The sequence below is a fragment of the Leptonotus elevatus genome, chromosome 11 (assembly GCF_054856555.1).
Source record: "Leptonotus elevatus isolate MCC_2025b chromosome 11, RoL_Lele_1.0, whole genome shotgun sequence".
Taxonomy (NCBI): domain Eukaryota; kingdom Metazoa; phylum Chordata; class Actinopteri; order Syngnathiformes; family Syngnathidae; genus Leptonotus; species Leptonotus elevatus.
In genome coordinates this window covers 22,713,815-22,741,314 of record NC_141249.1, presented here as the reverse complement: position 1 = coordinate 22,741,314, position 27,500 = coordinate 22,713,815, and the positions used below count along the sequence as shown (strand labels likewise).

At 40.9% G+C, this 27,500-nt stretch overlaps 1 protein-coding gene across 4 annotated transcripts in view; it reads left to right on the top strand.

The window, feature by feature from the left end:
- Positions 1-27,500, top strand: part of lpp (LIM domain containing preferred translocation partner in lipoma) — a 119,094-nt gene that overhangs the window by 80,743 nt on the left and 10,851 nt on the right. For all 4 annotated transcript variants that reach the window (XM_086090265.1, XM_086090261.1, XM_086090262.1 and 1 more), the window contains exon 8: positions 12,832-13,001. In XM_086090265.1, the coding sequence (XP_085946391.1) occupies positions 12,832-13,001 (170 nt within the window). The remainder of the gene's footprint in view (positions 1-12,831; positions 13,002-27,500) is intronic.

Below are 27,500 nucleotides of genomic sequence, written 5' to 3'. Positions count from 1 at the left end.
ATGTGCCTCAGTGTGATGTGGATTTTTTTAAAACTCTGGATTACTTTCAGTTTTTATCGATTTCTATTGTGCAAGGTAGCAGTTATCATGAATAACTGACAAGGTAAAATTTTGCTGTTGCGCAAGGTTGCCGTTATCGTGACCAATTGGCAAGGAACATTCACAGTTTAATTTTAGGACACCCCCAAACGTGACAGAGCATTTCACAGCCATGTTTTTTTTTCACTTTTTATCGATTTCTATAGTGCAAGGTGTCAGATATCCTGACAAAGTAAAATTGCATTAAAGTAACCATATGACAAGAATATGTGACCAGCTGTGCCATGAAATATTTTTGACTCAGTGGTTAATCTCTAGTCATTCTGTCTATTTCTATTTCTATTTCTATTATGTACCATGGCTGTTTTCATGTATAACGGGCAAAAAAACCAGTATATTACAGTATACACAGGTTCATTTGCTTGGGTGTGACCTGGACCTTTTTTTTTTATACTGTTATGGATTATTTTCAGTTGTTTTGATGATTTCTATTATGCAAGGTTGCTGTTGTTATGACCAAGCAAGGAATGTTCACAGTTTACTTTTATGACACCACCACATGTGACAGAGCATTTCACAGCCTTGTTTTTTTGTTTGTTTTTACGCTGTAGATTATTTCTAGTAATTCCGTTTATTTCAATTGCGCAAGGTTATAAATACTTGAAAAGAAACAAGCTGCAGTAATTAGATGACATGACCACATTTGCCCAAGCATGACGTGTGTGGACTTTTTTCTTTATTTTGTGGATTAATTTGTTCTTCTTTTGTATTGCATACGTTATCTTTTTTCATTTTATTTTATTTTTATTTTTTTTACATTTTCCTCTGAGGTGTTTGATAATTAATTTAGCTCCCGCTTTCATAAATAAAAATATAACTGCCAGGATTAACCGTTAATACTCTTTCGGGGATTGAAGGCGGATTCTCCGCATTTATAGGTGGCTGATATTTTCCCGCCCTCTCTCCCCTCTGGAGCCTTTAATCCCCCTCGGGGGTGGCGAGGCGGGTAGGCTGGCGTCGCCGCACGTGCCCATTAGATGGCTGGCTGCGGCGGCGGCGTGTAGGTGTATTATGATATTAGCGCTGCCGGGGACATGTATTTAAACTGCTTCTGCTTAGAAGAGCCTCTGATGATGAAGACCTTAATTGCCTGCCTGGCTTAGACAAATGACCCTCAAAGACCCTCAATGCTTCGCTGGCCTCAATTTAAAAACATTTTTTTGGGGGTGGGTGGCGTGCGGACATGCGAGTTGACGGATGGGTTGCATGTCAGCCGAGGTAACTGGTTCGCTATGGGAAGTACAGTTGTCGGAAAATCAGGCTCTAAACGCCACCATTTTGAAAATGGAGCCTCCAAAGACGGTTTCCTTTGACAACATGAATGAGGAGACCCACAAAAAAAAAGCCATTCCAAAAAACGACACGTATGCCAATTTGGTTCAACGCAGCAATTTTTAGGCTAAGGTTAAGAAATTGAAACCCTAATATTTTTGAAAACGCATTTCGAGTACCCCTGAGCAACATGAAATTTAGGAGCCCATGTCTGTTGAGAGGAGACCCACAAAAAAGTCTCAGGAAGCCACTAAAGTCAAGACAATTCTTCCTGGGGTCCAAAATTCCGGCTCCAAAGACAGCTTGCTTCTCTTAAGGACATGAAATTTAGTAGCCATGTCTATCACGAAGAAACCCACAAAAAAGTCTCAAGAAACCATTCTCAAAAATACAGGAAGTCAGCCATTTTGTTTCATAGGGGGCTGATTTAGGCTCATTTTCATGGGCCAATAGAACATTTTGAAAAATGAGACCCGGAGGCCAGTTTCAGATTTAGTAGCCCAATATATCACGAGGAGACCCGCACAAGAAATTCAGTCTGCAAAGATGTTCGTAACATCTCTGTTGCGACTCGACTCACAAAAAAAGTCATGCCCAAAACCACAGCGAAATTCTTACATTTTGGTGATACGTGACCCTTTTTAGGCTCATTTGGATCATTAGCAGTGTCGTCCTGGAGATTGCCTTCAATTGCTCCCAAACTTGGATGTCTTAGCAGGAACTCTAAATTATTTGGAATTTGCATTTTGGTCATTGGCGGTGGCGAATTTTGACAACTCACCGCGATAGCCACTTCGTTCCGCCTCATGCCTAATGAAGGCCACTAAACCCGGATTGTGAAAAGATGAAGGTCTGGCAGAGGTGAGCGCAGGAAACTCATTAGCAGCGTCGGTTGGCCGTCCACAGAGAGACCCCCGCCAACAACCCTCCAACCAGCCCCTCCCTCCTTCACGCGCGGTCGCCACGGCAACCTTATGATCCATCACATAAGTCTGCCATGTTGTCCGCAGCAAAGTCCCAGAGTGTGAGACTTTTGTAATTGTAAAGAATGTAATAGCGCGTAAGCCTCTGCACACTTTGTTTTAAGAGTGCGAATAGGGGTGGGGTTGGGGTTGGGGGGGGGGGGGGTCTCGCGGTCGCCTAGACCCTGGGGCGAGTAATTAACGAGATTAATCAAAGCAGTCCCGTGATCTGGACCGAATCGTTGTCTTTTTCCCGAGCAAAGTTCCAGCGCGATCGCCGGGGTCTTTGATGAAGTTGAAACGCCGACGTCTCATTGGTCCACCGGGGCTTCGTTGAATTGAATTAATGTTATAGATCGTCAAGGCAGGGTTGAAAAAGGCCCGCTCACTATGCTGCCTAACTGTACTAATAACTATAAATTAGGGATGAATGATTTTTGAAATATTGCGATTTATTTTCTCCCCCAATTTGATTGCGTCGAGGGCTGCCTGTGATTACTTGCGTCATTTAAAATGAAAAAAAAAAAAGACCCCAATAGTTTGACATGAACAAATATTCCGAATGTCATATGCAAACATTTATTAAAGGCTTTACTTGAATGCATGTAGTTCTGTTTCTTGCTTTAACGCAACCGTCCGCTGTCATGCTAAAGGATCATCTGCGCTCAAAATTAATTCTGCGTTATTACTCGTGCTGTCAAAATGAGCGTGTTTATTTTTTTATTTAAATTTCTAACGTGCGATTAACAAGAGTATGAAACTTAAGGAACATTTTTAGAAAATAACTAAAATTTGCAATTCATCGCGAGTTAACTATAGATACGTCATACGATTAATTAGGATTAAATATGTTAATCGCCTGACAACCCTCGAGTTAATACATGATTAATGTGATCATTTTTGTCATTCATAATTAGTTGACGCTTTAACTTTGACAGCACTAGATTGAATATGCAATTCTCTTTTCCAATGTCCTCTTCCCTTTTATTTTTTTATCAAACACAAAAGGAATAAATAAAAATAAATATATCTGTATGACAGTAAACTATACATATACATTTTGAGCTAATAAAACCATCATAAAAATGAATTCAACAAACGGCGACGGGGAAATGATCAGCCCTCCCCTCTGCCCTGTGCCGCGCTGTGATTGGCCAGTCGGACATTTTTTTTGAGCGCGGTCAAGTGTTCATCTTGATCGAGGCCTGGAAAAACCTGAAAATGAAAGCGCGTGTTCCCCCCCCCCCCCCCACCCCCGAACATGTTAGCATCTTTGATTTCGAGTCTTAGATTAGATTGGAGTAATCTGAAGGAGCCTCTTGTACAAATGTCATCATCCGTCATGTTTAATCCACTTAGATGCCGCGTAGGTGTGCGTGTGTGCGTTTGCGCGTGCGCGCGTGTAGCGTGCAGGCAAATCTAATAAGACGCAGCAGCGGCTGTGCAAATTCCCTGGCATTTGTACGTTATTTTGTCGTCGCTACATGGCTGTCAAGCAAAAACCAGGACATAAAGCTGAATAATTGAAAAAGGATGAGCGGCTCTGCATTATTTACAGTTAGTGATGATGGCGGGTTTTTTTCCTTCTTTTGCTTTGTTTTGTTTTAATGCGGAAATGACAATTCCTTTGTCTTCTCTTACTGTACGGAATATCACCTGAAATATTCATCATGTATTAAGTTAGTTGGTTCGGTTATTGGCTGGTTAAGTACTTTGTTTGTTTGGTGATTGGTGAGCTCGTTTATTCATTCATTCGTTTTTCATTTATTTTTGGCAGCAATCAACATCCACAATATTTCTATTTTTCCAGACAATACTCAACTAAACCTATCCTGAAAAGAAGAAAAACTTAACTAACTTAACTTATTGATTGATTAGTCGGTGGGTTGGGATGTTAGTTGATTGTCTAGTCTTTGTTTACTTGTTTAGATAAATGGTTTAAAGTTTCAGTATTTGGATGTTTAGTTTAACTGGTTGGTTTGATGGTTAGTTAGTTGCTTTTTATTAATTTGTTGTTGGGTTACTTGCTTGGTTAGTTAAGTGTATGGTTGTTTAATTGGTTGTTATTTAATATACTTAAATATTGTTGGTTCTTTTTTTTTTAGTTGTTGGTTGAGTGGTTAGTTGGTAGGTTAATTGCCAGGGAATTACTTGGTAGTTACTTAGTTGGTTAGCTGGTTAAGATGGGTAATTTAAGTGACTTGTTCATTAGGTGTTTAGTTTGGTTGACTTTTGAGTTAGGTGGTTGGTTGTTGTTAGGGTGGGTGTTTGGTTGGCTGGTTTAGGTGTGGTTGTTTAGTTAGCTAGTTTGGTGGCTTGTTGGTTGGTTTGTTGCTGGTTGGTTTTTTGGGTTGGTTCTTTGGTTAAAATCAGGATATAAAGCTGCTGCAAATTCAAACGATGAGAAGCTCTGCATGCTTTATAATCAGTGATCATGTTCGTTTTTCTTCTGTATTGTTTTAATGCGAGTTTTAAAAAGTCCTTCCTGTCCTCCTTGACTACTTCATGTTATATGGAATATAATATAATTTTAATCATGCCCGATCAATATTTATACAAAGTTACTCTCCGGTGAGGTTCGTGTGACTTTTTTTTTTTCTTTCTTTTTTTAAATTAGTGGAGTCAAATACAAGCATGGAAAAAGCGTGAAACCTTTTGCCGTTTTCCCGGCAAATGTCAGGCGGAAGAGGTGTCATAATTCATGAGACACCTCGCATGAAATGTTGATGAGGAATCTTGGAAGACTCTCGGACGGAGGATCAGTTGAGGTAATTGGGTCGGGTGCAAGTTTAGCTTTTTCTTCTTATTTGGCGAAGGTATTAATAGAGCCCTTCTTGAGACAGCAGCTCATCTGACGCAGGTCGCCCTCAGCAGCCTCTCGGGAGTTTGCTTGTAGGTGTTGTCAGAACAAGGAGGTTCGGGTGTCAGGAGGCTTAAAAGAGAAACCGCATTCAACACTCCGTCGCGCCTTCCGCATCCACCGTCGACAAACGCTGCATTCTTTTACAAATGACTTGATTTTGTCCTCAGTAAGACGAGCAAATTGAAATTTTGAGGAATTTGCCTCACTCTCTTCCACAAAATGGCCGAGCGAGCATCTCTGGAGTTTATTGACAATTCAGTCCCCAAAGCCAGTTTCACTTTGGAACATGACATTTGGTATACGTGTCTGTTAGCGGTGCAACGGTGACAAAAGTCACGGTTTGGATCGGATCACGGATTTGAGTCACGGATCGGACCGTTTTTCGGATCACCAAAAAAAAGATAAATAGTACTTTGTCTTCATTTTGTAAAAACGCCTTTTCCCATGAAATAAAAAAAAACAAAAAAACGAATCATTTCAAAATGCCTTATATAGCCTTTTAGGAACACAACTTTTAAGTGCAATATGAGACATAAACATTCTTATTTTTACATGGTCCTTGTGTAAAATAACAAGGTATTAATAATGGCTTAAAGTTGTGTTCCTATAATCTAAACAGCAAAGTTTGACATTTTGAGTTGAACGTTTTTCTTTTACAATGGGCAAAAGTGTTTTATAAAATAAATGAAGACAAAGTTCTATTTATCTTTTTATATATATGTGTGTAACGAAAAGACCTTAACATGCAATTTAAAGCACTTCCCTTCTTTTAAACACGGAGAGTGAATTACTTACAAAGTAGCTTTGGTCCCGAATATTGAAAAATAATTCAAGTAAGCTGTCAAACTTACCAACCGGAAGCCAGACGCTCGTTGGCCATGCTAACAGCTAGCCGCTAGCCACTTACGTCTGAGACTGCTGCCCTATCATACGATGGCGGCGTAAATTAATTAGCGCTTTCTTGGCATCCTAAATTAGCGATTGAACAAGAGTTTGAGATTGCATTGAGTTGATGTTGCTCGCAACTACAATGTCAATCAACTACCATAAAGAAACGGAAGCCAAGCTAGCCATCACGCCACGACGTGGGCTACCTTCAAAGTAAAAGTCTACTAAGGCTATCTGCTTTGCCGTCGAATGTGTTACTGAATTTGGTCAACTTTATTTTGAAGTTAGCTTAGCGTGTTACGTTGAGTATGTTTCAGCTTCCTTGACATGTCAGAAAGGATTGTGAATGCGCACTTTGTTTTGTTTTTGTCAACCGATCCGCGGATCGGTTGCACCACGAATGTCTATCATCAGTAGACCTACAAAAAAAAAGTCTCAAGATGCCATTCCACAAAGACTCAGGAATTAGCCGTTCCAAGGCGTCCTTCCAAGGCGACCAAATTTGAGGAAAAAATTGCAAGTATGGGGGCTCAAATCCAAAACCAAATCCTACAAACCAAAATACAGATGTACAAAGACACGTAACCACACGGATTATAAATTATAAGTTGCTGTCAAATATAGTCTCTTTTTTTTTAAAATCTCCATGAGATCATTTTTAGCTTTTTGCCTCCAAATCTTCCCCCACCTTTAATCTGCTTACATGCCCTTTAGTTGTTTCCTCTTTTTACTCCTATTTAAGGATTTCCTCAATCACAGCATTGCCTTTTTGTCATGCTGTGAGTGAGTGAATGAGTGAGTGTGTGCGTGCGTGCGTGCGGCGCGCGCGTTATTATGATGCGCCTGGAAGGAGGTCACCCAGCAGCCGGGGGGGCACGGGGGGCCATCAGTCTGGTGACATGGCAGCTCTCCTCTTAAGCCTGGCATCAGTGTCCGACCACCTACACTGGATTAGCATGCAGTGTGTGTGCGCGCGCGCGTGCGTGCGTGCGTGCGTGAGAATGCGAAAAGGCCGCATGAAAGCACACAATGATCCATCGGTATGCAGCTCGAACCCGGACGTAAACAGACAGCGGATGGTTACGTTCAAGGTAGCACCGGTTGTGTTTGAGCAAGAAACAGAACTACATGCATTGAAGTAAATCATTTCATAAATGTTTGCGTATGACATTCTGAATATTTGTTCATGTCAAACTATCGAGGTCATTTTCTTCCATTTTAAATGATGCAAGTAATTAACTGATTAGAAAAAGAGGATGATGAGCGTGTGCAGTGGATCAAAAAATGTTGAAGACGTCCTCATAACAATAAATGTCGAAATAATTAATACATAACAGGTGCTCTTTAAATTTGGCGGGCAAAAAAAATGCTGATAAAAACGCCTTTTTAATTAAGCGAAAATTCTAAGATGTGATTAATCTGATTAAAAATGTAAACGTTTGACAGCTCTAGTATTTGGTTAGTTGGTTAGTTAGTTAGTATGAACATCTGCCAGATTCATTCAATCAGGTTCATTTGTGTCTTAGTTAGATGGGTGGTTGGTCAGTGAATTAGTTCATTGTTTGGTGAGAGATTTGCTTGGTTAGTTAGTTACTAGTTTGTTAGTTACTAGTTAGTTAGTTGTTTGCTTGGTTAATGATTTAGTTGGTTGATTTGTTAGGTTAAGTTCCTTACTTATTTGGTTTGCCAAGTGGTTGGTTAGTGAGTTAGTTTGCTGACTTTCTGGTTGGTTGGTTAGTTAGTTAGGTATCTGATCATTTAAGGTATTGGTTGGTTGATTATTTGTTTGTTTGGTTTTACTAGTTTGTTTGATACTTGGTTAGTTAGTTGGCTGGTTTGTCAGCCAGTTGGTTAGTTAGGTGTCTGATTGTGTAGGTTGATGGTTAGTTGGTTGATTTGTAATTTAATTGGTTGGTTTAATTAGCTAATTTGCTAGTTACTTGGTTAGTTGGCTGGTTGTTTGGTTGGTGAATTGGTCGGTTTATTAGGTGGTTGGTTGGGACGGTGTCTGGTTGTTGGTTGGTGAAATTAGTGCTTAGTCATTTACTTATTGTATTACTTTGTTAGTTGAACTCATAACATTTTGGTGCAGATTAATTAGCAGTTTTGCCATCCCTTTGGTGAGCAGTAACCCTTTAGCTACCAAGTACTTTATTTTTTATTATTATTTGTTTTAGAATTTTTTTTTGACTTTGTTTCAGGAAAATCAAATCAACAAAATGTGATTTTTTTTTTTTTTTGTTCGTTGTGCTGTGGGCCAAAAATGTCCCCGCCCACTTTGCATCTCCCCAGTCCTGACGACGTACTCAGCAGTATCAGCGCTGCTTTCTAGTTTCTGCGCCGCCGCGTGCCAGCGCTTCTCTTGTCTTCTCTTCCCTGTTCTTGGCGGCCAAAGCCCGCTCTTCTCTCTCTCTCTCTCTCTCTCTCTCTCTCTCTCTCTCTCTCTCTCTCTCTCTCTCTCTCTCTTTCTCTCTGGCAGCGGTTCATACGAGGTGACCGCCCCCACTTTCCCCTCCCCGTCCTCCCGTCGTCTCCCCCCCTCGGGCCGGGGCGCTCGCCGGCGCTCCTGCCTCGTTGAGACAGCTCCAGTCAGGCTTGCAAGATCAGCTGGCGTGCGAGCGCATGCCAGGCTGCCGGGCGCTCACGTTGTTGCTAGATTTCATTTGTGAGCGAGTGTTTGACCTCGGGAGTGTGCAGACATCTGCATGCTCACGCACGCAAGCACACACAGGGAAAAACAGACGCTGAACACACACACACATGGTACACACACACACGTGAAGTCACCTGTTCCCTGCCTTGACTCCAAGTCGACCTGCTCCTCAAACATGTAAGCTGCGCTCGCCGCGCCCGACCGCGAGCGCCCGACGGGACGAGAGCTAATGTCGAGTGGCACGGGTTGCGCCGCTGTTTGCCGACACTGGGAACGAGATTAAAGGCAGGGTTACGGAGAGGCGGCCATGACGGGCTGTCACAGGCCGCGCCGCTTTGGGGCAACCACGACCAAACAGGAAACTGAAGTCGAGCTCCGCTGGTGTCACCGTGAATAGGATGCCATGTTTTAATGGTGGACATTTAGTGATGAATGTAAAAAGATGCTTCATTTGCTGATCTCTACGTCATTAGGCTGTTGAGTAACGTATGTTATTGTGATTTTTTTTTATTTTCCCTCACATAATACTTCCAATTTACACCGTTCCAATTTCAACTTGCTTCAAAAAATTCACGCCTTCCAAGGTGCATACCGTCTGATTTGACATGACTTACTCGCACGATTTAACGTTAAATATCAACTTTCCCACGTTCATTTTCAACGGGACCGACATTGAACTTTTTCCACGCCCACTTCCATACATACAACGGATCATCATTCTCCGCGTTTGTCTGCAGACGTCGTCTGCGTGGCCTCGGGGGGCCTCGCAACGGTTGCGCCAGCGACAACGCCGTTCTTCATTTTCACACAAGTGGCGGGAAATAAAGTTTTTCCTCTCCCACAAGAAAAAAAGTTGCATGCGTGCGGAACGCTCTTGCCTTTTTTTCTTTACACGCCGCGTCTTTGATTTGCGAGGATGTAAGATCAAATTGAGGCGCGAGCGTGCGCTCCCTCACCGCCTTGATATCACCGTCTGCGTGTGTGTGAGATTTTGTGCTTGTGTGTGTGTGTGTTTTTACACACACACAAAAACACAAAAGAAGGCTTTCCTGCCACTCAACAGCCCTCTACGCTCGTCCCCAAACAACGCCATTTCCCCGTCATTGCCAATACATTAGAAATCAATTATTAATGGCCTCGAGTCAGGGGCCCTTTAATCTTTGCCTTTTATCCAATTAAATTGTCTAAGCATCGGCAGTCGGCTCGCGGGGAACGTGCACAAAAAAAAAAGAAAGAAAAAAAAGAAAGGTTTTCGCCTTTTCTTCTTTTTTGACTTTGGCACAGAAGAGGCACTTCTAAGGCGGCGAGAATGAAAGCAAAGAGAGCGAGTCAAGTGTAAATGAAGCTCCCGCCCTCCCCGTCACACTTGCATTTGCTTGTACAGGAAACATTTGAAGTGGAGACATTAAGGCTTCCATTCCATTCCGCGGGACGCTCGGGAGAGGCCGGGCCTTCTTTCATGATTCCTTGATGTCGCCCCATGGTTGGAAAGTGTTTGCGATGGTCGCTCGCCGTCCGCCGGGGTAAATAATCGTGCCACTCGCCGTTGTATTATTGAGAGAGAACGTTCACGTCGCGTCCCCGTGACTGCGAATTATTGATGTGAAACATATCTGCGCGTAAAAGACATTTGTTTCAAGCTGCGGGAAAGTTACACGCTCGCTAAAAAAAGTCTCACCCTACTGGGGGGGGAGGGGGGGTTGGGAAAGGGAATTTTTCCCTTTTGAAGTGAATTTTGTTTCTGAAAATTCAAAAAACATTTCACTTTTGAGCAGAAACATTTGGAAATACAAAAAAAAAAAGCTTTTTAAATATTTCACGTCACATCCCATGACTGTGAATTATTGATGTGTAACCGATCTGCACGTAAAGACATTTGTTTCAATTTGCGGAAAAGTTACACACTAGCTAAAAAAAAATCTCACCCTAGTGGAAAATTAATTGGAATTTTTCCCTTTTTAAGTGAATTTTGTTTCTGAAAAACATTTCACTTTTGAGCAGAAAAACATGATTTTTTTTACTCTTGAGCAAAAATTCTTTGATTTTGAGCAGAAAAATAAATCAATAAATATTTTAACTAAAATAATTTTAATTCAGAATTAAAACTATTATTAATAATTAATTGGTTATTATTATTATTATTACTAATTAATTAAATTATTATTTTAAATATTTATTTATTTATTTTAATATTAAATAAATATATTAAAAAATTAAATGAATAAATAGTTTAATTAAAATAATTTTAATTCAGAATTCATACTATTATTAATAATTAATTAAATAATTATTTATCATTACTAATTAATTGAATTAAAACGTCATTTTTCCAAAATGTGATTTTGGCATGATGAACATTTCCGCGAGGTTTCCTGCTCGCTGTTTAAAAGCGTGAGCCCTTCGGGACACGTTTGGCGTCCCCATCAGCTCACCGGAGATGGCCTGTGATCCCCAGCCGCGAACCGGCTTCGTCTGCACACAAACACACACACGCGTGCACACGGGCCGTGTGTGAAGTGATTACCCTTGTCGCGATTCCGCAGACGCCCACATATTCCCCCGAGACAAGCCTTTGTTTTATGCGCCTCCCGTTCGGCACGATAGGTGTATCGGTGGCATAATTGAGGCGCAGAGGGAATAATTTGTGGGAATAATTCGATGACGATGGATGAAAACATTGCAATCCATTTTAAATGTCATCAAGTTCATTTTCTTTTCTTTTTTTCGGATCAAATGAGATCTTTGGATCATGTTGACGTGATCCCATCTTTTGTTGATATCCTGTTTAAATGACACATGTAGAAATTGACTTTGAATTGTATTCCAAAGCTTGTGGACGCACAAACAAAAAGCACAAAGTTGTGAGGATGTTGTATAAATCCCGCCCTTATATCTCCTTCCGTCACAGCCGACGTTGGGAAAACAACTTTTTGCAGTGGCTCACTCTGGTAATCCGATCAATTGACTCTTCACGAGATGAGAAGGCGCAACATGCGCAAGGGTCGCGCGGCGACCTGCCAAACGTCAATAGCGACCAAACATCAGATCGCGGCACGAGCTCAAACGTGCTCGCGGGGCTGCCAATCATCCGCCAAAATCGCCCCAAAATGAAAAAGGAAGCGGAATGAATGAAATGCGCCGTCGGAGATGGCATCGCTCGTCAGATGTGTCAAAAAAGAAGCCTTTCTCTGATATCTTTTTCAAGGCTATTAATGTAAGATAGCGCTAATGAAATTGACAGTGGCGTTAATTGGGCGCGCAGATAAGTGCCATTGAGTGGAGGACATCTTAAAGCCAATTAAAGATATCGCCGACGCAATTAAAGATATCCAAATGCCACACCAGTGCGCAATCGGGCTATTTTGCCGGAAATCATATCTCATAGCTCGCGACCCCTTTCAAAAAAGTTTGTTTTATCGCAGCCACACTTTATTCTCTTTTGTTGCTTCTCTTTGTGGGAGGATTACGTTGAAGCTGTTCTCGCAACGGAGCACAATATTCTGTTGGCCTTGGAAAATCGGTCCAAATCCAGGAAAACAGACGGGTGGCTTCCGTGAAAATGGCTGCCAGTCAATGAGTTTTTTTTATTTATTTCTGTAAAATTCAGACTTTTTTTCAAGCTGATCTTTTTTTTTTTTTTTTTTTGCTAAAACCATGTAAAAAAAAAAAAAATCCTCCCCCATTTTGATCCCCAAAATAGAGATTTTTCTACTTTTTATTAAAATATACAACTCTTTGAATATATATATATATATTTTTTAAACGTTAAAATGTGAAATTAAATAAAAATAAAAAATAAACAATTCTCCCTGGGAGGTCTTGCAGGCATGTTCCAAGGACGACTCGGGACATTCTGGAGAAATGTCTCTGTCCCCACGATCTGACCTCAGATAAGCTGCAGATGGATGAAATATGCATTTCCCCCCCCCCTGAACCATTTTGTCGTTTTTTTTCTCCTTTTTTTTTTTTTGCAATACCACTTTTAGCTTTCAACACAACAAACTTGAAAAAGTGACGCGATGTTTCCTTTTCAATCTGCGTGTGACCCTGAAGGCATCCCTTAACCTTTGCCCCCCCCCCCCCCCCCCCCCCAGGGCGCTGCGCCAGCTGCGGGGACAACGTTGTGGGCGAGGGCACCGGCTGCACGGCCATGGACCAGGTCTTCCACGTGGACTGCTTCGTGTGCATGACCTGCAGCGGCAAGCTGCGCGGCAAACCTTTCTACGCCGTGGACAAGAAGGCCTACTGCGAGCCCTGCTACGTGGTGAGTGACGTTGGCGCCATTTTTCCTTCAAAGCGCGCCGCTCATTAACCACCGCGCCGGCCCTCGGAAAAATGTTTAACGATCTTTATTGAGCCGTGGCACCGATGGATTAGAAAAAATCTCACAGCGACCCACCAAAAAGTGAAATGAGTCTTTCGACGTGGAAAAAAAAAAAAGACAAAGTTGCAACAACTTGACGAAATAACGATCTGAGCTTCTCTTTCACTTGATTTCTTTTTTTTCTCTCCTTGTTTTGATTGAGCCGATGCTATCTGCACGTCGATGACGGCGATGCGCCGATAAGCCGGCGTTCCGCCGCTCTTTGTGTATTTAATAAATGTCAAACGCATGTCGGGATGTTTTTTTAATTAGCTTTGTCGAGCTGATAAGGAGAAGAAGAAAGAAAAAGTTTGAATTCTTGTGATGGCTTCCGTCCGGGGTGGAAATGTTTGATTCGGATTGTGCCATCTTCTGCATCAACACTGATGTCGTTTGGAAGTAGCGACGTGACGCGCCGCTAATTACTGGAGGAAGTCGTCAGTCACTTTTAGTTCAAAGCGCTCTGTTGAATGCCGACCTCCACCAAGGCCTCAACATTTACCGTCATTGACTTTGGATTGGTAAAAATTGTTTTAGGGTTAGTGAATGTTTTGGGGCGAATGCATACAATGTTGAAACTTCCATTTGAGTCAACCTTAAACATTTCTTGACAATAATATGTTAGATCACTAAACATGACATTCTGATTATCTCATTGACTGGCAGCCATTTCCACTGAAGCAACCCCCTTCACTCCCGGCTGTTTTACTGGATTTGGACAGATTTCGCAAGGCCCACAAAATTTGCGTTCTATTGCTATCAAAACATGGAAACTACCAAAAGAAAGATTAGAGTCTCTTCTTTCATCAGGAAAAAAAAAAGTATATTTCTGTCTGTTTCCGTTTTGCAGCGATTAGCATTAAAATATAGCTAAGTTTCATCATTACTGACAAATCTATTTAGAAATGGGAGTAAAAGAGCTTGTTGCAACATGGCCCTGGTTGATCTCTTATACTCTGTTGCCACCTGCTGTCTGATATTTGTAATAACTACCATTGCTTTAAGCTTTCTCTTCAGTTCAGAGCCTTTTGTATGCTCTAGCATTTAAAAAAAAATAATTAAAAAACGTTGGGAGCAAACGAGTTAAAATTAAATTTATGGAATATGAGTTAAGTATCAAAATCCAGCTGTTTTTATCCATCTCAGGGGCGGCCATTATGCCACTTCCTGTTGACTGTAGATGTTGCTCAGGGCTCAGGCGACGACCAATCAAACCTTTTTTCCGAAGCTGCGCTGTGATTGGTTACCTGAGGCCCGAGCAACATTGACGTCATCTTCAGTCGACAGCAAGTGACAAAATGGCCGCCCCTGAGATGGATAAAAAAAACGGCTGGATTTTGATACGTATATTCCACTAACGCAATATTAACCATATTTAGACCAGTGGGGCTGCATAGAACATATTATTGTCAAAAAAAAAAGAGTGGGGGGTGCGGGGGGGGTTTGACTTCCCCTTTAATGCATTGCCGAGGTATAAAATCAAGTGACTGGACTTCAAACAAAAAAAATGTAGCAAAGAAAAAGCAGAAGACATAAGTCGATCCTTTCTGTGGTTGGTACATCCCGACGTGGTTCTCACGTGGCAGCGAATCGACGGCGGGAAAGTCGCGTCCGTTGAAGGTGCGCGAAAAGAGGTGGCGCTCGCCCGCGCCTCTTAAATCATCCCGTTTGCGAGGCACTCACCGCGATTGTGCCCGTCTCGACTGGAACGTCTCCAAGCGGGATCATTGAGCAACTTTATTTATGCCTTTCATCAGCATAAATGTTCTTCTGGCACAGGATCAAAAAAGCGCGGCGCGGAAAATCGGAATTCCTTAATGGAAGTCGTTCCTCCTCCTTTTTATTCCCATCCCGCGGGGGCGTCTCCCGCGCGATTACGACGGCGGCGGCTCCAGAAGTGGGGCTCCCCTGCGAGCAAGGAAAAGGGGAAAGTTTGCTTCACAGTCGGTCAGTCAGTCGAGGAATATCCCGACGGGGGCGCCGTCCGAGCCTCTTCAGCCCGGCGACCATTTTGCAACCCGCTTTCCGCTCGTTGCCTTTCTTTCACACAGCGTGCATTCGCGAAAAAAAGCGGAAAATTCCGTGAAAATCTTTGACATCAAATGTTACTGTTTCAATTATTTCGGATAGAGGCCTATACTGTATATATTTACATGCATACTAATATTTATAAAAGATACAAAAAAAATATACTAGTTCATTTAAATATTCTTATGTAGAAAATCCATATGGATGTAAAAAAAACTAATAAAATCTAAACACTGATAACTAATACAAATAAAATTTTAAAAAAATGCAAAAATACTGGGAAAATAAAAGCTAAAACATGTAGTAATATTTATAAAATATACATTAAAAAAAATAATATATATTTTTTTTAATGTGTCATTGTGGTTCTGAATCGAGTGTGGTTGAATGTGTAAAAATGGAATTGGACTGCCACTCAAGTTTCCCGGTCGGCGTTAGTGCTCGACGTTGTAAAAAAACAAGAAAAAAAAAAACAAGTGCCAGACCTTGTTCCTGTCATGTACTCCGAGTAACAAGGTCACACTGAAAGACGCTTTATGAAGAAGATAAAGATACGATTAAAAGGAAATAAAACCTAATCTGTCCTCCGCCTCTTTTTATTGAGATTTTTCGGGGCATCCCGGAGGTGACGGACACCGAGCGGCCTGGATGTAATTACGCCGATTATCTGGCGCGCTATACAAAAGCCAGCTTATTGCAAAGAAATGATGGCGGCCGTATCGCTGCCTCCGCTCGGCCTTGACCCGTCAGTCAAACGTGGCCCGCCCTCGCGCCACTTTTTGCATTCTTCTTGCCACCAACAACGCATCTTTTCATCACCACTCTTGAGTTGTGCCATTTTTATATCGTGGGAAAAAAAACGTGACTTTTTGTTTTAGTTACTTTGTTACATTTACAAATACATATTTTCACATTTGGTTAGGTGCAGGTCGTTATGCAATTAGTCACTTGGAATTGACTGTAGTTAGTTACAGTTTGAGTTCTGAACTGGGGATGTGTTCAAAATGTACATTTTAAATTGGAGCACAAACTTGACATGATTTCAAAAGCCTCTCATTGAACCCCCAGTAAAGGTCAACCGTTGGAATGGGTTTTCGCTGACCTTTCTTTACTTTCACGGAATATGGCGGACCAAAGAATCCTTTTGTGGTGACGGAGTCGGGAAGGTGCGAATGATTGTGAACGCAGCCATTGTGTTAACGGCGAGTGAGATCATTTTAGTACAAGTTTGAAGTAGGATTTCATAACCTTCCTCGTCTTTTCATTTTACAGCCGTATCGCACTTCACTTTCTATTCAAACTCTCCTTTTCATTTGTAGAATGAAGGTGGAATATTTTTGATTTTTTATTACCATATTCGTTCCCCGTGACATGCCCAAAGAAATTTCAAGAATGATTTTTATGTGTATGATTCAAATCGTATTTTAACGCGTTGAGGTGTGCGGTCTGAATACTTTAATTACATTGGCTTTATTCTGTTGTAGCGTTATATTGCATTCTTTTTTTTTTCTTGGGATAGTTTTAAGCAGCTAAATATACAGCAAATATGTACATTTGTAACTTTCAAGTATCAATTTTGATTACAAAAAAAATCTCATGTACAAACGTTGGATTTAAAAATAATTATTTGATTTTATGATTTTTCACCTCTGGTAAAAATCCCCCAAAATCAACATTTTCCCTCAAATAAATAAATACATTAATAATGTTATACACTACAAAACATTAACAAAATAAAAATGAAGGGATGCACGATAATATCGGTGGCCGATAATTATCTGCAATTATCGACCAATTTGACGTCATACAGATAATAAAGAAATCCACTAATAATCATCGACTTGCCACGTTGGTCCATCTATTTGTGTTTGCGGGTCAGCTTGTGCCCAACTCCTCAACCCCTCCCCTCTCCTATGGTAGTGTCGCATATTTGTGACGTCATAATGCGCGCGACCTCGTGTTCACAGAAGATGCATCATGGCAACATGGTGGGATTTCTTTACTGCGTCTCTCCACAATGTTACCCTCGCAGTTTTTTTGTTGCATTTTTTAAACATGGCCAACTCAAAATGAGTTACTGGTTGTCTTTGAAGCAGAGATATCAATAAAATTCTGCTTCATGGCGCTTTACACAATGTTTACATGTATTTGTACATGTTAGACTTATAGTAGGACTCAAAAGTATGTTTGTATTTAACTATATTTTGCAAACAATCGTCGACATCGGCACGTTCTCAATGATTGGTTTATCGGAATCGGTTGAAAATAGCATTATCGCGCATCCCTATGAAAATGTATAAAATATGTTGTTTTTTAACTAATTAAAAAATACATCAAACATATATTTTGTCTTTATATTGTAAAAATCCAAATTCAGACAATGTAACCAACATTTTTCTGTGGAAAATACATAATACAAAAAAATATATAGGAAATAAAAATGTATATAATATATTAGCTTTTTAATAAATAAATAACAGCAAAAAAAACCATTTGCGCTTTAAAAATCATGTATCGTCGTCTGGTTAGATAAATAAATCCTGATGTTTTTTTAAACATTAAATGTATGTAGGAAATCCATTTTTAGATTTAAATGCATAATTACTATTCGAGACGTCCATTACACTTGAAATCTGGCGCACCCCCTGCAGAGGGTCGCTCGCCTCGCAGCTCTCATCCTCATGTTCAGCCCAATAAGTGCTGGAATGCACGAAACCGCTGCAGATGACGCCCCAATCAATATGTTGCCATTCATTGTCTACTGCCTTGCTTATTAAATGGACGAAGACTCATCAAAGTAAAAAAAAAAAAATAGACTGAAAATGCTCATATTTAATCTTTTTCTTTTGTGAAATAGTCACATTTCATCGGGGAGGGGAAAAAAGTAAATATATAATTATAATAGCAGCGTGCCATTACACTTTTAATCCAGCGCACCCCCTGGAGAGCACTCGCACCGCAGTTTGGGGATTCGCTGAGCTTTTTGTCTGAATCAGTGAATGCGGCAATCCAGAAGATACATTTCAAATACAAAGATTTGATTGTAAACATTGTGATTTCCGCTCCCTCAATATTGCAACTTCATATGCATTTTTTTTCCCCAAAGGAGAAGTTTGTGAACAATATTTGAGTGAAAAAAGCTCCTGAAAGAAAATGATATTAAAACACGCTGTATGATGATATTACTATGTCATGTGTATATGTGACAAATGACCTTCCCGTGCTCACGCACGCACACGCACGCACACGCACACGCCAGTGTAGTGTGTGTTTGTGTAATGATAATCCTGTCATCTTGTTGTAGTGCACTTAATCAACTAGTGACAACACATTGAGCTGCTTAAAGGCCTTGTGAGCTCGTGTCGCGCTCCTCAAATGGAGGCGCAATCCGCATTAGCCCCAATCCCGCAGATTAACACCGTTTAAACTTCATGCCGCCATTATTCAACGGTGAGACCTTTTATCCCGCACTGTCGCACTTTTAGCCATCCTCACAAAAAAAACGAAATCCTCTTTTCTTTTTTTTCTTTTTTTCTATTGCAGTCAAATATCTATCCCTTTAAATCTCCTTTAAATACCCTTACACACACACACAGGTGGTGTCCTGCCACGGTTACTACCTGGAAACTTCTCCCTCAAGCCATTTTGGGGGCTGTTCATATTCACAGAAGGGGGGGGGGGAAGGTGTTTACAAAAAAAAAATCATGTTTGATGGACAGACAATGAACAGAAAATCCAGCATTTGCAGGATTTCACACAGAACCAGAAAGTAGACAGAGTAAATATTTTGTTTTTAAAATACATAAATAGATAAATAAAAATATTCACATATTTAAGTTAAAATAAAAATGGATACAAATATTTATGTAAGTAAAAATAAAGAATGCAAAAAATTTTTATCGAAGTAAATACATCTAAATATATACAGCATATATATATATATATATATATATATACAAATTTCAATATAGAAAATATTTTAAAAAAAATATATATATATGTATACAATTTAAAACGTTTAATAAATAAAATAAAAATAAAGTAAACAATATCAATACAAGTTCAAATACAAATAAAAGTTTAAAAAAAAAAAGAAACAAAAAATACCAGTACAAAACATGAAAATGAACACTATACCAATAAGGTAAAAAAAATTAAGAATATTAGAGTAAAAACATGAATAATTACTATACAACTAAAAATAAAGTACTCTATAATAAATATGTTTACAAATGTAAAAGCATTAATGAAAGAGAAAATATTGAAAATGTATAAATGCAAACTTGAAAAGTATAAAAATGAAATGATTAATACGAAATATAAATGTTGATACAAATGGTATTAAAACAAAAAGCATACAAATACTAATACATGTAAAATGTGTAAAAGCATACAAGAGTATGTATACAAGACAAAATATCAAATACTCATAGATTTACAAATTTACAAAAAAATATATATATATACTTTATTGTACAATTAAAAATAAAGTTAATATAAAATATGAAATATACAAGTAAAATAGATAACTAAAAATAAATTAAGCAAGGAAAAATATAATAAATATAATAAATAAAAGTTTTGTTTTGTTTTTTGTTTTTAATCAAGTCAGCTATGAATCTTCCTTGATGCCGATTTTCAGCCCATCTCATGCATTCTGCTATTGTCAAAACATCACAGGAATATCATCGCGGACTGTGACGGGTACAAAATTAGCACCGTTAGCCACCCAAACGCGCAAATTGTCTTTGGCAAGTGTGCCAACACGCTGCCATTTGCGATCCCATTCATGCATTTGAGGAATTAACGCTGACTTAATGACGTGTGAAAATACACAAGTCAATTAGCAAACACACACACACACACTTAAATGAATATTTGATGAGTCAGCACGACGCTGCATGCGAGAGGAGTGCGTTGAAACAAGACCCCCGAACGCTCGCGCGGCCACGTCTGCATGTGACGAGCCGCATATCCGTCACGGCGAGTGCTGACAGGTGTGTGGGCGGGAAAAAGTCGGCTCCAATTAAAGTCACATGGCTGACATCAAGACGCCGCGATGATCCTCGTATTGTGTCATTCCGAGAGGTTCGCCTTGCACCGGAACGAGGAAGACCGCCGCCGGTCGCGTGCTTTTCTTACACGCTCAATATTGGATGCTCAGGATTTCATATTGTGACACACAGGTGCATTTTTCGTAGAAAATAACTTTAATGCTAACATGCTAATAGTTGGCATGCTAAGGAATAGCAACATCGTTGGGGTGTCAGGCGATGACGTCAACAGTTAACTCACAATTAATCGCAAACTTTATATCTGTTCTGAAATAGACTATTAATAAATACATCTTTTTTTCATGCTCTTGTTAACAAAAGTGGAAAAAATGTTAAAGTAATAGAAATATGGTTGCATCTGTTAGTCGTTGATGCAGTCATTTCAAAATCATGCATAAAATTGAGTTAAATTTAAAAAGATGCGCTGTACTGTAAAAAAAAAAAAGTGTGATATTGATTTGGGTTGAGGTCACTTCTCTGCCACTAGATGGCATAATTGCGTTCATAAGACATTGATGTCAGCTTAATGGATTTTTCTTTTCATATTAAGAGCGATCTAATCTTTCACATGAAGTAACTTTTGAAAATTGTAAATTACAATTTGACCCCAGACTCCACAAATGTATGATTTATTATTAGAGCTGTCAAACAATGAAATAATTCAACCAGATTAATCGCATCTTGAAATTTTGATTAATCACGATTAATCGCTAAATGAAAAATACTTTTTTATCCCCCCCCCCAAAAAAAGTCCTGCCAAATTTGAAGAGCACCGGTTATGTGTTAATTCTTTTGACATTTAAACATTTTTGGATCCACTGCACACGCTCATCGTCCTCTTTTTTTCTAATCAGTTAATTACTTGCATTATTTAAAATGACCTGAACAAATCGTCTAAATGTGACACGCAAACATTTATTCAATGCTTTACTTGAATGCATGTCATTATGCTTCTTGCTCAAACGCGACCTGTGCTACCTCGCACGTAGCCATCCGCTGCCACGCTAAAGGATCATCAATTAATAGTGCGATTAATCTCTGTTAATTCATGATTAATGCGATCCTTTTTTGAGATTAATCCATCATCTTAAACTTTGACAGCACTAATTATTACTCCCATGTGTTACTGCTCAATTTTGACGTGGGCGTGTCTACTATGCTACAGCTGGAATTCCCCCAGTCCAGTCTTTTTCCAAGTAAGCGGCGGCCATTAATCGGGCGTTAAAAGAACGAGTGGCGTTCGACAAAACCTCAAAGTAACTCCAAATGAAGGCTCTCGTTTGAACCTCCTTCCAATCCCAACGTACGTAACAGGACATCAAAAGCACGCCGTGCTGCGTCCAGTCAAGTCATCTTTCGGCCCGGTCTCTTTCTGTCAAGGCGCGCTAGCAAGTCGCGCGATTGTCTCGACAGCAGCCCGACCCGACGTTCTTTGACGCCTGCCGCGCCTCTGAGCTACGCTAACAAATGGCTACGATGGCGTGTTCTCCACCAGTTGACTTGAGGTGCGCGCGTAGGTGCGAGTACGTCACCCAGACGGAGAGTGATCCTCCTAATGGGGGAGCTCGCTCGCTCGACCTCGAACCGTATTTGCCCACGGATCATTTGTGACATTCTCAGTCTGAATGCTTGTGACACGCCTTCATCCCGGGGAGGGGGGGGGGGGGGGTGCTGAGCTGAAGTTTCCACTCAGTTGACCTAGCCTGGCCTCTCGAGTGTAGGTGCGAGCTGCCCCCGAAGTATACTTTTGCATGCCGGTCCAGGAACGGGATGGCGCCGGGCCAGAGCCTCCCACCGGGTTTTTTGTCTCCCGCTTTTTCTTGACCTTTGCACTTGGCGCCACCTCAGTGGAGCTACTTTTACTCACTTGTTTACCGGACAAGTTTCGACCACCTCGACTTGATCGTGTCGAGCATAGGTGTCAAACCCCGCTTCCGAGATGATGAGACATCAGCTGTGTTGGAGAACGGAAACATCCAAAAACCTGCAGGACTGCGGCCCTCCGGACCGGAGGCTTGACACCTACGGCATCGAGTTTAGTTTCTCTTAAACGGCACACAAACCAGACCCGGTATCCGTTGGGCCATGGTTCGACTCCGGCGAGGATATTGTGCCTCTCCATTTGAAATGTGACTTGGCAACAGAACGTGGAAGGGGGGCCGCACTTTTCCCAGACCTTAGCACTCGGTACTCGCGCAGATTACCGGACAACTTTTGACCACCTGGACTCGACCACACAGAGTTTAGTCTATTGTGATCAGACCCGAATCAGGCAAAAGGGTGTTGCAAGCAGTTTCGCTGGCAAGTCCGTGGTGCCCCCACCTTTTTTCACGCACTTCCTCACACGGAGAGACTGAACAACTTTTGCTAACCCGACAAGGCAGAGTTTGGCTAAAATAGAAGCAGTTCCGCGATTCCGGTCCGGGTCAGAGTCAAGCAACCTTTGACCTCACAAGCCAGACTGATGATTGTGATTGACTGAAGGGAGTTCTTGACATTATCAATCTGGAACTTGACTCGGCAGATCCGTTCAGGAAAGGAGGGACATTCTGTACAATGCTTTGAGCTGATTGGACGACGCGGCATCTTGTGCACATTTGTTTTGACCAATCACGGCAACGGATGAAAATGTCGTCTTCGGTCTCGTCTTCGGGGGGAAAAAAGCACCAACATCTTTTATCAGATGAAAATGCACGAAACTTCTCTCGCTATTCAACAAGGGAAACGGTTTCCCCCCCGCCATCGGCGCTTCTTGGTTTTGTCACTCCCTAAGGAAGGCCTGATTGGTCCAACCTTAAAAGGTCGTTTGCAAAACGTACCAGCGGGAGCGAGCGGTACGAGATGTATTTCTCGTAAGAATTCCGCTTGCCGCCGAGGTTAGCCCAACCTTTCTTTCATCCACTTTTGTCCTGACTGGCACTGCAAGGTCGGGAAAGAGAGAGAGGCCCAATGTCATTTCCGTTTCGACAAACGGGACACAGTCTCGTTTAACGAGACCGGTTCGTGGTCACTGACCAATCATCTGAGGCCGTTCCAGGCCACGTCACCTTCGCAGAAAGGTCTGATGTGTCGGGTGTCATATTCAAGGAAACTGTCGTTTGCGCAGAGGAGGCGCTTTCTTTCTTTCTTTCTTTCTTTCTTTCTTTCCTCCTTTCTTTCTTTCCTCCTTTCTTTCTTTCTTTCCTCCTTTCTTTCTTTCTTTCTTTCTTTCTTTCTTCCTTTCCTTCTTTCTTTCTTTCTTCTTTCTTTCTTTCTTCTCCTTGCCTTCTTTCTTTCTTTCTTTCTTCTTCCTTTCCTCCTTTCTTTCTTCTTTCTTCTTTCTTTCTTTCTTTCTTTCTTTCTTTCCTCACTTTCTTTCTTTCTTTCTTTCTTCTTTCTTTCTTTCTTTCTTTCTCTTTCTTTCTTTCTTTCTTCCTTTCTTTCTTCTTCTTTCTTTCTTCTTTCTTTCTTTCTTCTTTCTTTCTTTCTTCTTTCTTCCTTTCTTTATTTCCTCCTTTCCTCCTTTCTTTCTTTCTTTCTTTCCCTCCTTTCTTTCTTTCTTCCTTTCCTCCTTTCTTTCTTTCTTCCTTTCCTCCTTTCTTTCTTTCTTCCTTTCCTCCCTTTCTTTCTTTCTTTCTTTCTTCCTTTCCTCCTTTCTTTCTTTCTTTCTTTCTTCCTTTCCTCCTTTCTTTCTTTCTTTCTTTCTTTCTTTCTTCCTTTCTTTCTTTCTTTATTTCTTTCTTTCCTCCTTTCTTTCTTTCTTTCTTCCTTTCTTTCTTTCCTCCTTTCCTCCTTCCTTCTTTCTTCCTTTCTTTCTTTCTTCCTTTCTTTCTTTCCTCCTTTCCTCCTTCCTTCTTTCCTTCTTTCTTCCTTTCCTCCTTTCTTTCTTTCTTTCTTTCCTCCTTTCCTCCTTCCTTCTTTCCTTCTTTCTTCCTTTCCTCCTTTCTTTCTTTCTTTCTTTCTTCCTTTCCTCCTTTCCTCCTTTCTTTCTTTCCTTCTTTCTTCCTTTCCTCCTTTCTTTCTTTCTTTCTTTCCTCCTTTCCTCCTTTCTTTCTTTCTTTCTTTCTTCCTTTCCTCCTTTCTTTCTTTCCTCCTTTCCTCTTTCCTTCCGCATTTCCTGACCTTGCCACTTTGCACTCCCGCACCGCAGACGCATTTGACAAACCTGTCCGAAGCGCCCGGAGTTTAGTCGAACGTGACGGCGCAGACATCGGGCCGCCCTTAAACCGCGAACCCCGCGTCGCCGGCCGGGACTTTCCTTCAACGTGACGGGGCCGCACATCAGGCGTCCCGCGCACAACAAAAGGTGGCAGGAGCGCCGCCGTCCCGCCCGGGCCCGGCACTGCCTCTCCGCCTTACGTCCCGCCGCGCAGCAGAAAGTGACCCCTCTGGACTTTAGGCAACGTCTCCTGCCGCGGTTGCCGAGAGAAAGTGACAAAGAGCCCGGCGGTCGTCGGCCGATGCCGTGAGTCGGAGTGACATTGCGGCGGGTCAGCAGTGGGTCGCCGATATTTTCTTTCCCCCCCGGGCGAGGAAATATGCTTAGACAAAAAACATGAGGGAGCTTCCGCAACTCTTGTCCAAACAATGGGACCCTAATAGCAACACTTTGGGGCCGCAGGCGGGACAAGATATCGGTGTACGTCGTATCACTCTGTGTGACGGTGCGGGACGCGTACAGACGGTGACAACTGCTTTCAACACAAGCGGGCGGGAGTAGAGAAAGTGTTCGTGTTCCCGCCCTTTGAATAATTAGTTGTTTGGTCCGGTCTTGCATCATCATAAGTGTTAAATAAGCTAATAATGCTAAGTTTAGCATGTCCGATCCATCTGCTCCGTGTTTTGTCGTTTTTCTTTTTTTCTCTTTCTTGCTAGCATTTGTCTTCGCTTTATTTTTGCCATTTGAGATCAATAAGCTTGCGTGTCCATTCCATCGCGACCGCGTTTGAAAAACCTTTTTTGATCTTTTCATTGGACCACAATTTTTCCACTTTGTCTCAATAGCGACTCTCCCTTCTTTGTGAGTCATCGAGGTTCGACTCTTTTTCATCTTCATCTCCTTGAACTTTATTATTTGTTAAGCTTTTTTCCCCCCCATCTTGCTAGCATTTCTCTTCTGTGTGAGTCATCGTTGTCACAGCTAAATATGCTAATAAGGCTAAGTTTAGCACGTTCAAGCCATGTTTGAAAACCTTTTTTTTTTTTTGCATAACCATGATTTTGTTGTCTTTTCCTTCTAGCAACTCTCCTCTTCGACGGGCTAATAATGCTAACTTTAGCATGTCCGATCCATCGCCGCCATGTTGGAGAAACCTTTGATGTTATTTTCCGTCTCGCTCGCATCTCTCCTCTTTGTGAGTCATCATCGTTTGCTCTTCTTCTTCTTCTTCATTTCATCTCCTCAAACGTCCTCCTCGTAAACGGCACAAGAGGCTCGTTTGTCAAGCTTCGTTAAGTCACATTCCCCCCTCCCCTTTCTTTGTTTAGTGTTTTTTTTTTTCCCGCCGAGGTGACTCATCCATTCGGCATTTTGTCCCGTCTTTCCTGCGGCCGCTCGCTCGCCCGCTCGTTCGCTCGCCCGCTCGCTCGCTGGTCCCACAGCAGTAAAGGCAGGCACCGAGCAGACGCGGCACTGAATCAGCTCGGCAGTAAATTTAGCGGCGGCGAGTTCATCCTGCCAGGTCATAAATCGCGTGCAAAGCGCAGCCTGCCTGCCGTCAGCCCCGATCGGCCTCGCGGAAAAACATGACGGGGGAAAGAAAAAAAAAAACTGCTAGGTGTAAAATGTGTGTCAAAAGAGCAGAGATGAAGTTATTCCCCCGCTTTGGAACACCGCCGCGTTATCGTATGCGGGAAATCGGTGATGCAATCGAGAGCGCTTTTCACATCACGGCGAGGAAAGAAAAAGTCTGACGCAGATGTCGAGATGTTAAAATCACGGAGAATAATATAAGCGGATGTCGGCAAGCAAGGGTTGCTTCCGTCATATTTAGCATCTCAGGCACGCCGTTTGGTTGCAGACGCGCGTCAATCGTGAGAAGCGACAATCGGCAGAGCAGCGAAATGAAATGTTTGTTGTGTTAAATCCATCTATTATATATTTTTTGTCAATTATATTTAATGTCCAACACGTTTGTGTACAATTTAAGCTTCACTTTATTGATATTAATTTAGAATATAATTTTTATTTTGTTTTGTTTGTAATTTTTTTTTAAATTATTTTTTACATGAAATTTCACTGATAGGCAAGTATTTGTTATTATTTATTAAAAATATATTGTATTTCATATTTACCGGTACTATTTATTATGAATTCTGATTCAACTTTAGGGTTTTTGTATTCTTTAAAATGATGTATATAATACTCCAAGTATTTTAATTTGTATTTGTATTATATACACTTAATTAAAATAAAGGTACATGTCTGTGGAAGTTAACAGGCCTGACTATTTTAAAAACTTTTATTTAGAAAAATAATTCATGAAGTATATTTTTACATTGAATAATGTTTAATTCAACTACTTTTGTGCAAAATTTCACCAAGATGTATATTTATTTATTCTTTTAAATTAAAAATGTTGTTTTGTTTTTAAGGATTTTGTATTGTTGAAATAAAAAAAGAACAAATAATAATAGTAATAATAACGTGGTTACAAACATACTTAAGCTTAAAATTTCACCAGCCATAAAAAAATATTTAAAAAATTTCAATTTTTGCAAATTTTAATATATGTGCATTTTAGAAATTTTATTAAAATGTTTAATAATTGTGTCTAAATGAACAGTGTAGCATTTGAGTTTTTAATTATTGCACATAATTGAATGTAAACTTAAAATATAATTACCGTACTTATTCTGTATTTTAATACATTTAAAAAATATATATAATATTGAGTGAAGTTCAAAACAGGCAATGCCAGAAAATCAAACATTTGAATACAAATGTGATGAATGACTTCATATTTTTAAAGTAAGATGTATTTTATCAACAAAGACATTTTTGCAGGCAGTTCATTGGTGCCGCTCACCTGTCAATCATCACAAGACCGCAGATGTGCCCAACCCCCCATGACGGCTTCTTCTTCTCGTCTTTTTAATGCCAGTATTTTACTGCGGGAAATTGGTGATGCAAGTTTTAACGCGTTATGCAATCGCCAGCGGTTTTAACATCACAGCGGCAGGGAGGGCAGAAGAAAAAGAAAAAAAAGGAAAAGAGGACGAGTGAGAGCGAGAGAGAGCGCGAGAGCGAGCTTGAATGTCGGCACGTATGAATCACGGAGGAGTCGAGCAATAATTCCAAACATTTGGCGGGCGGCTGCAGCAGCGTCTCGCACGGAAC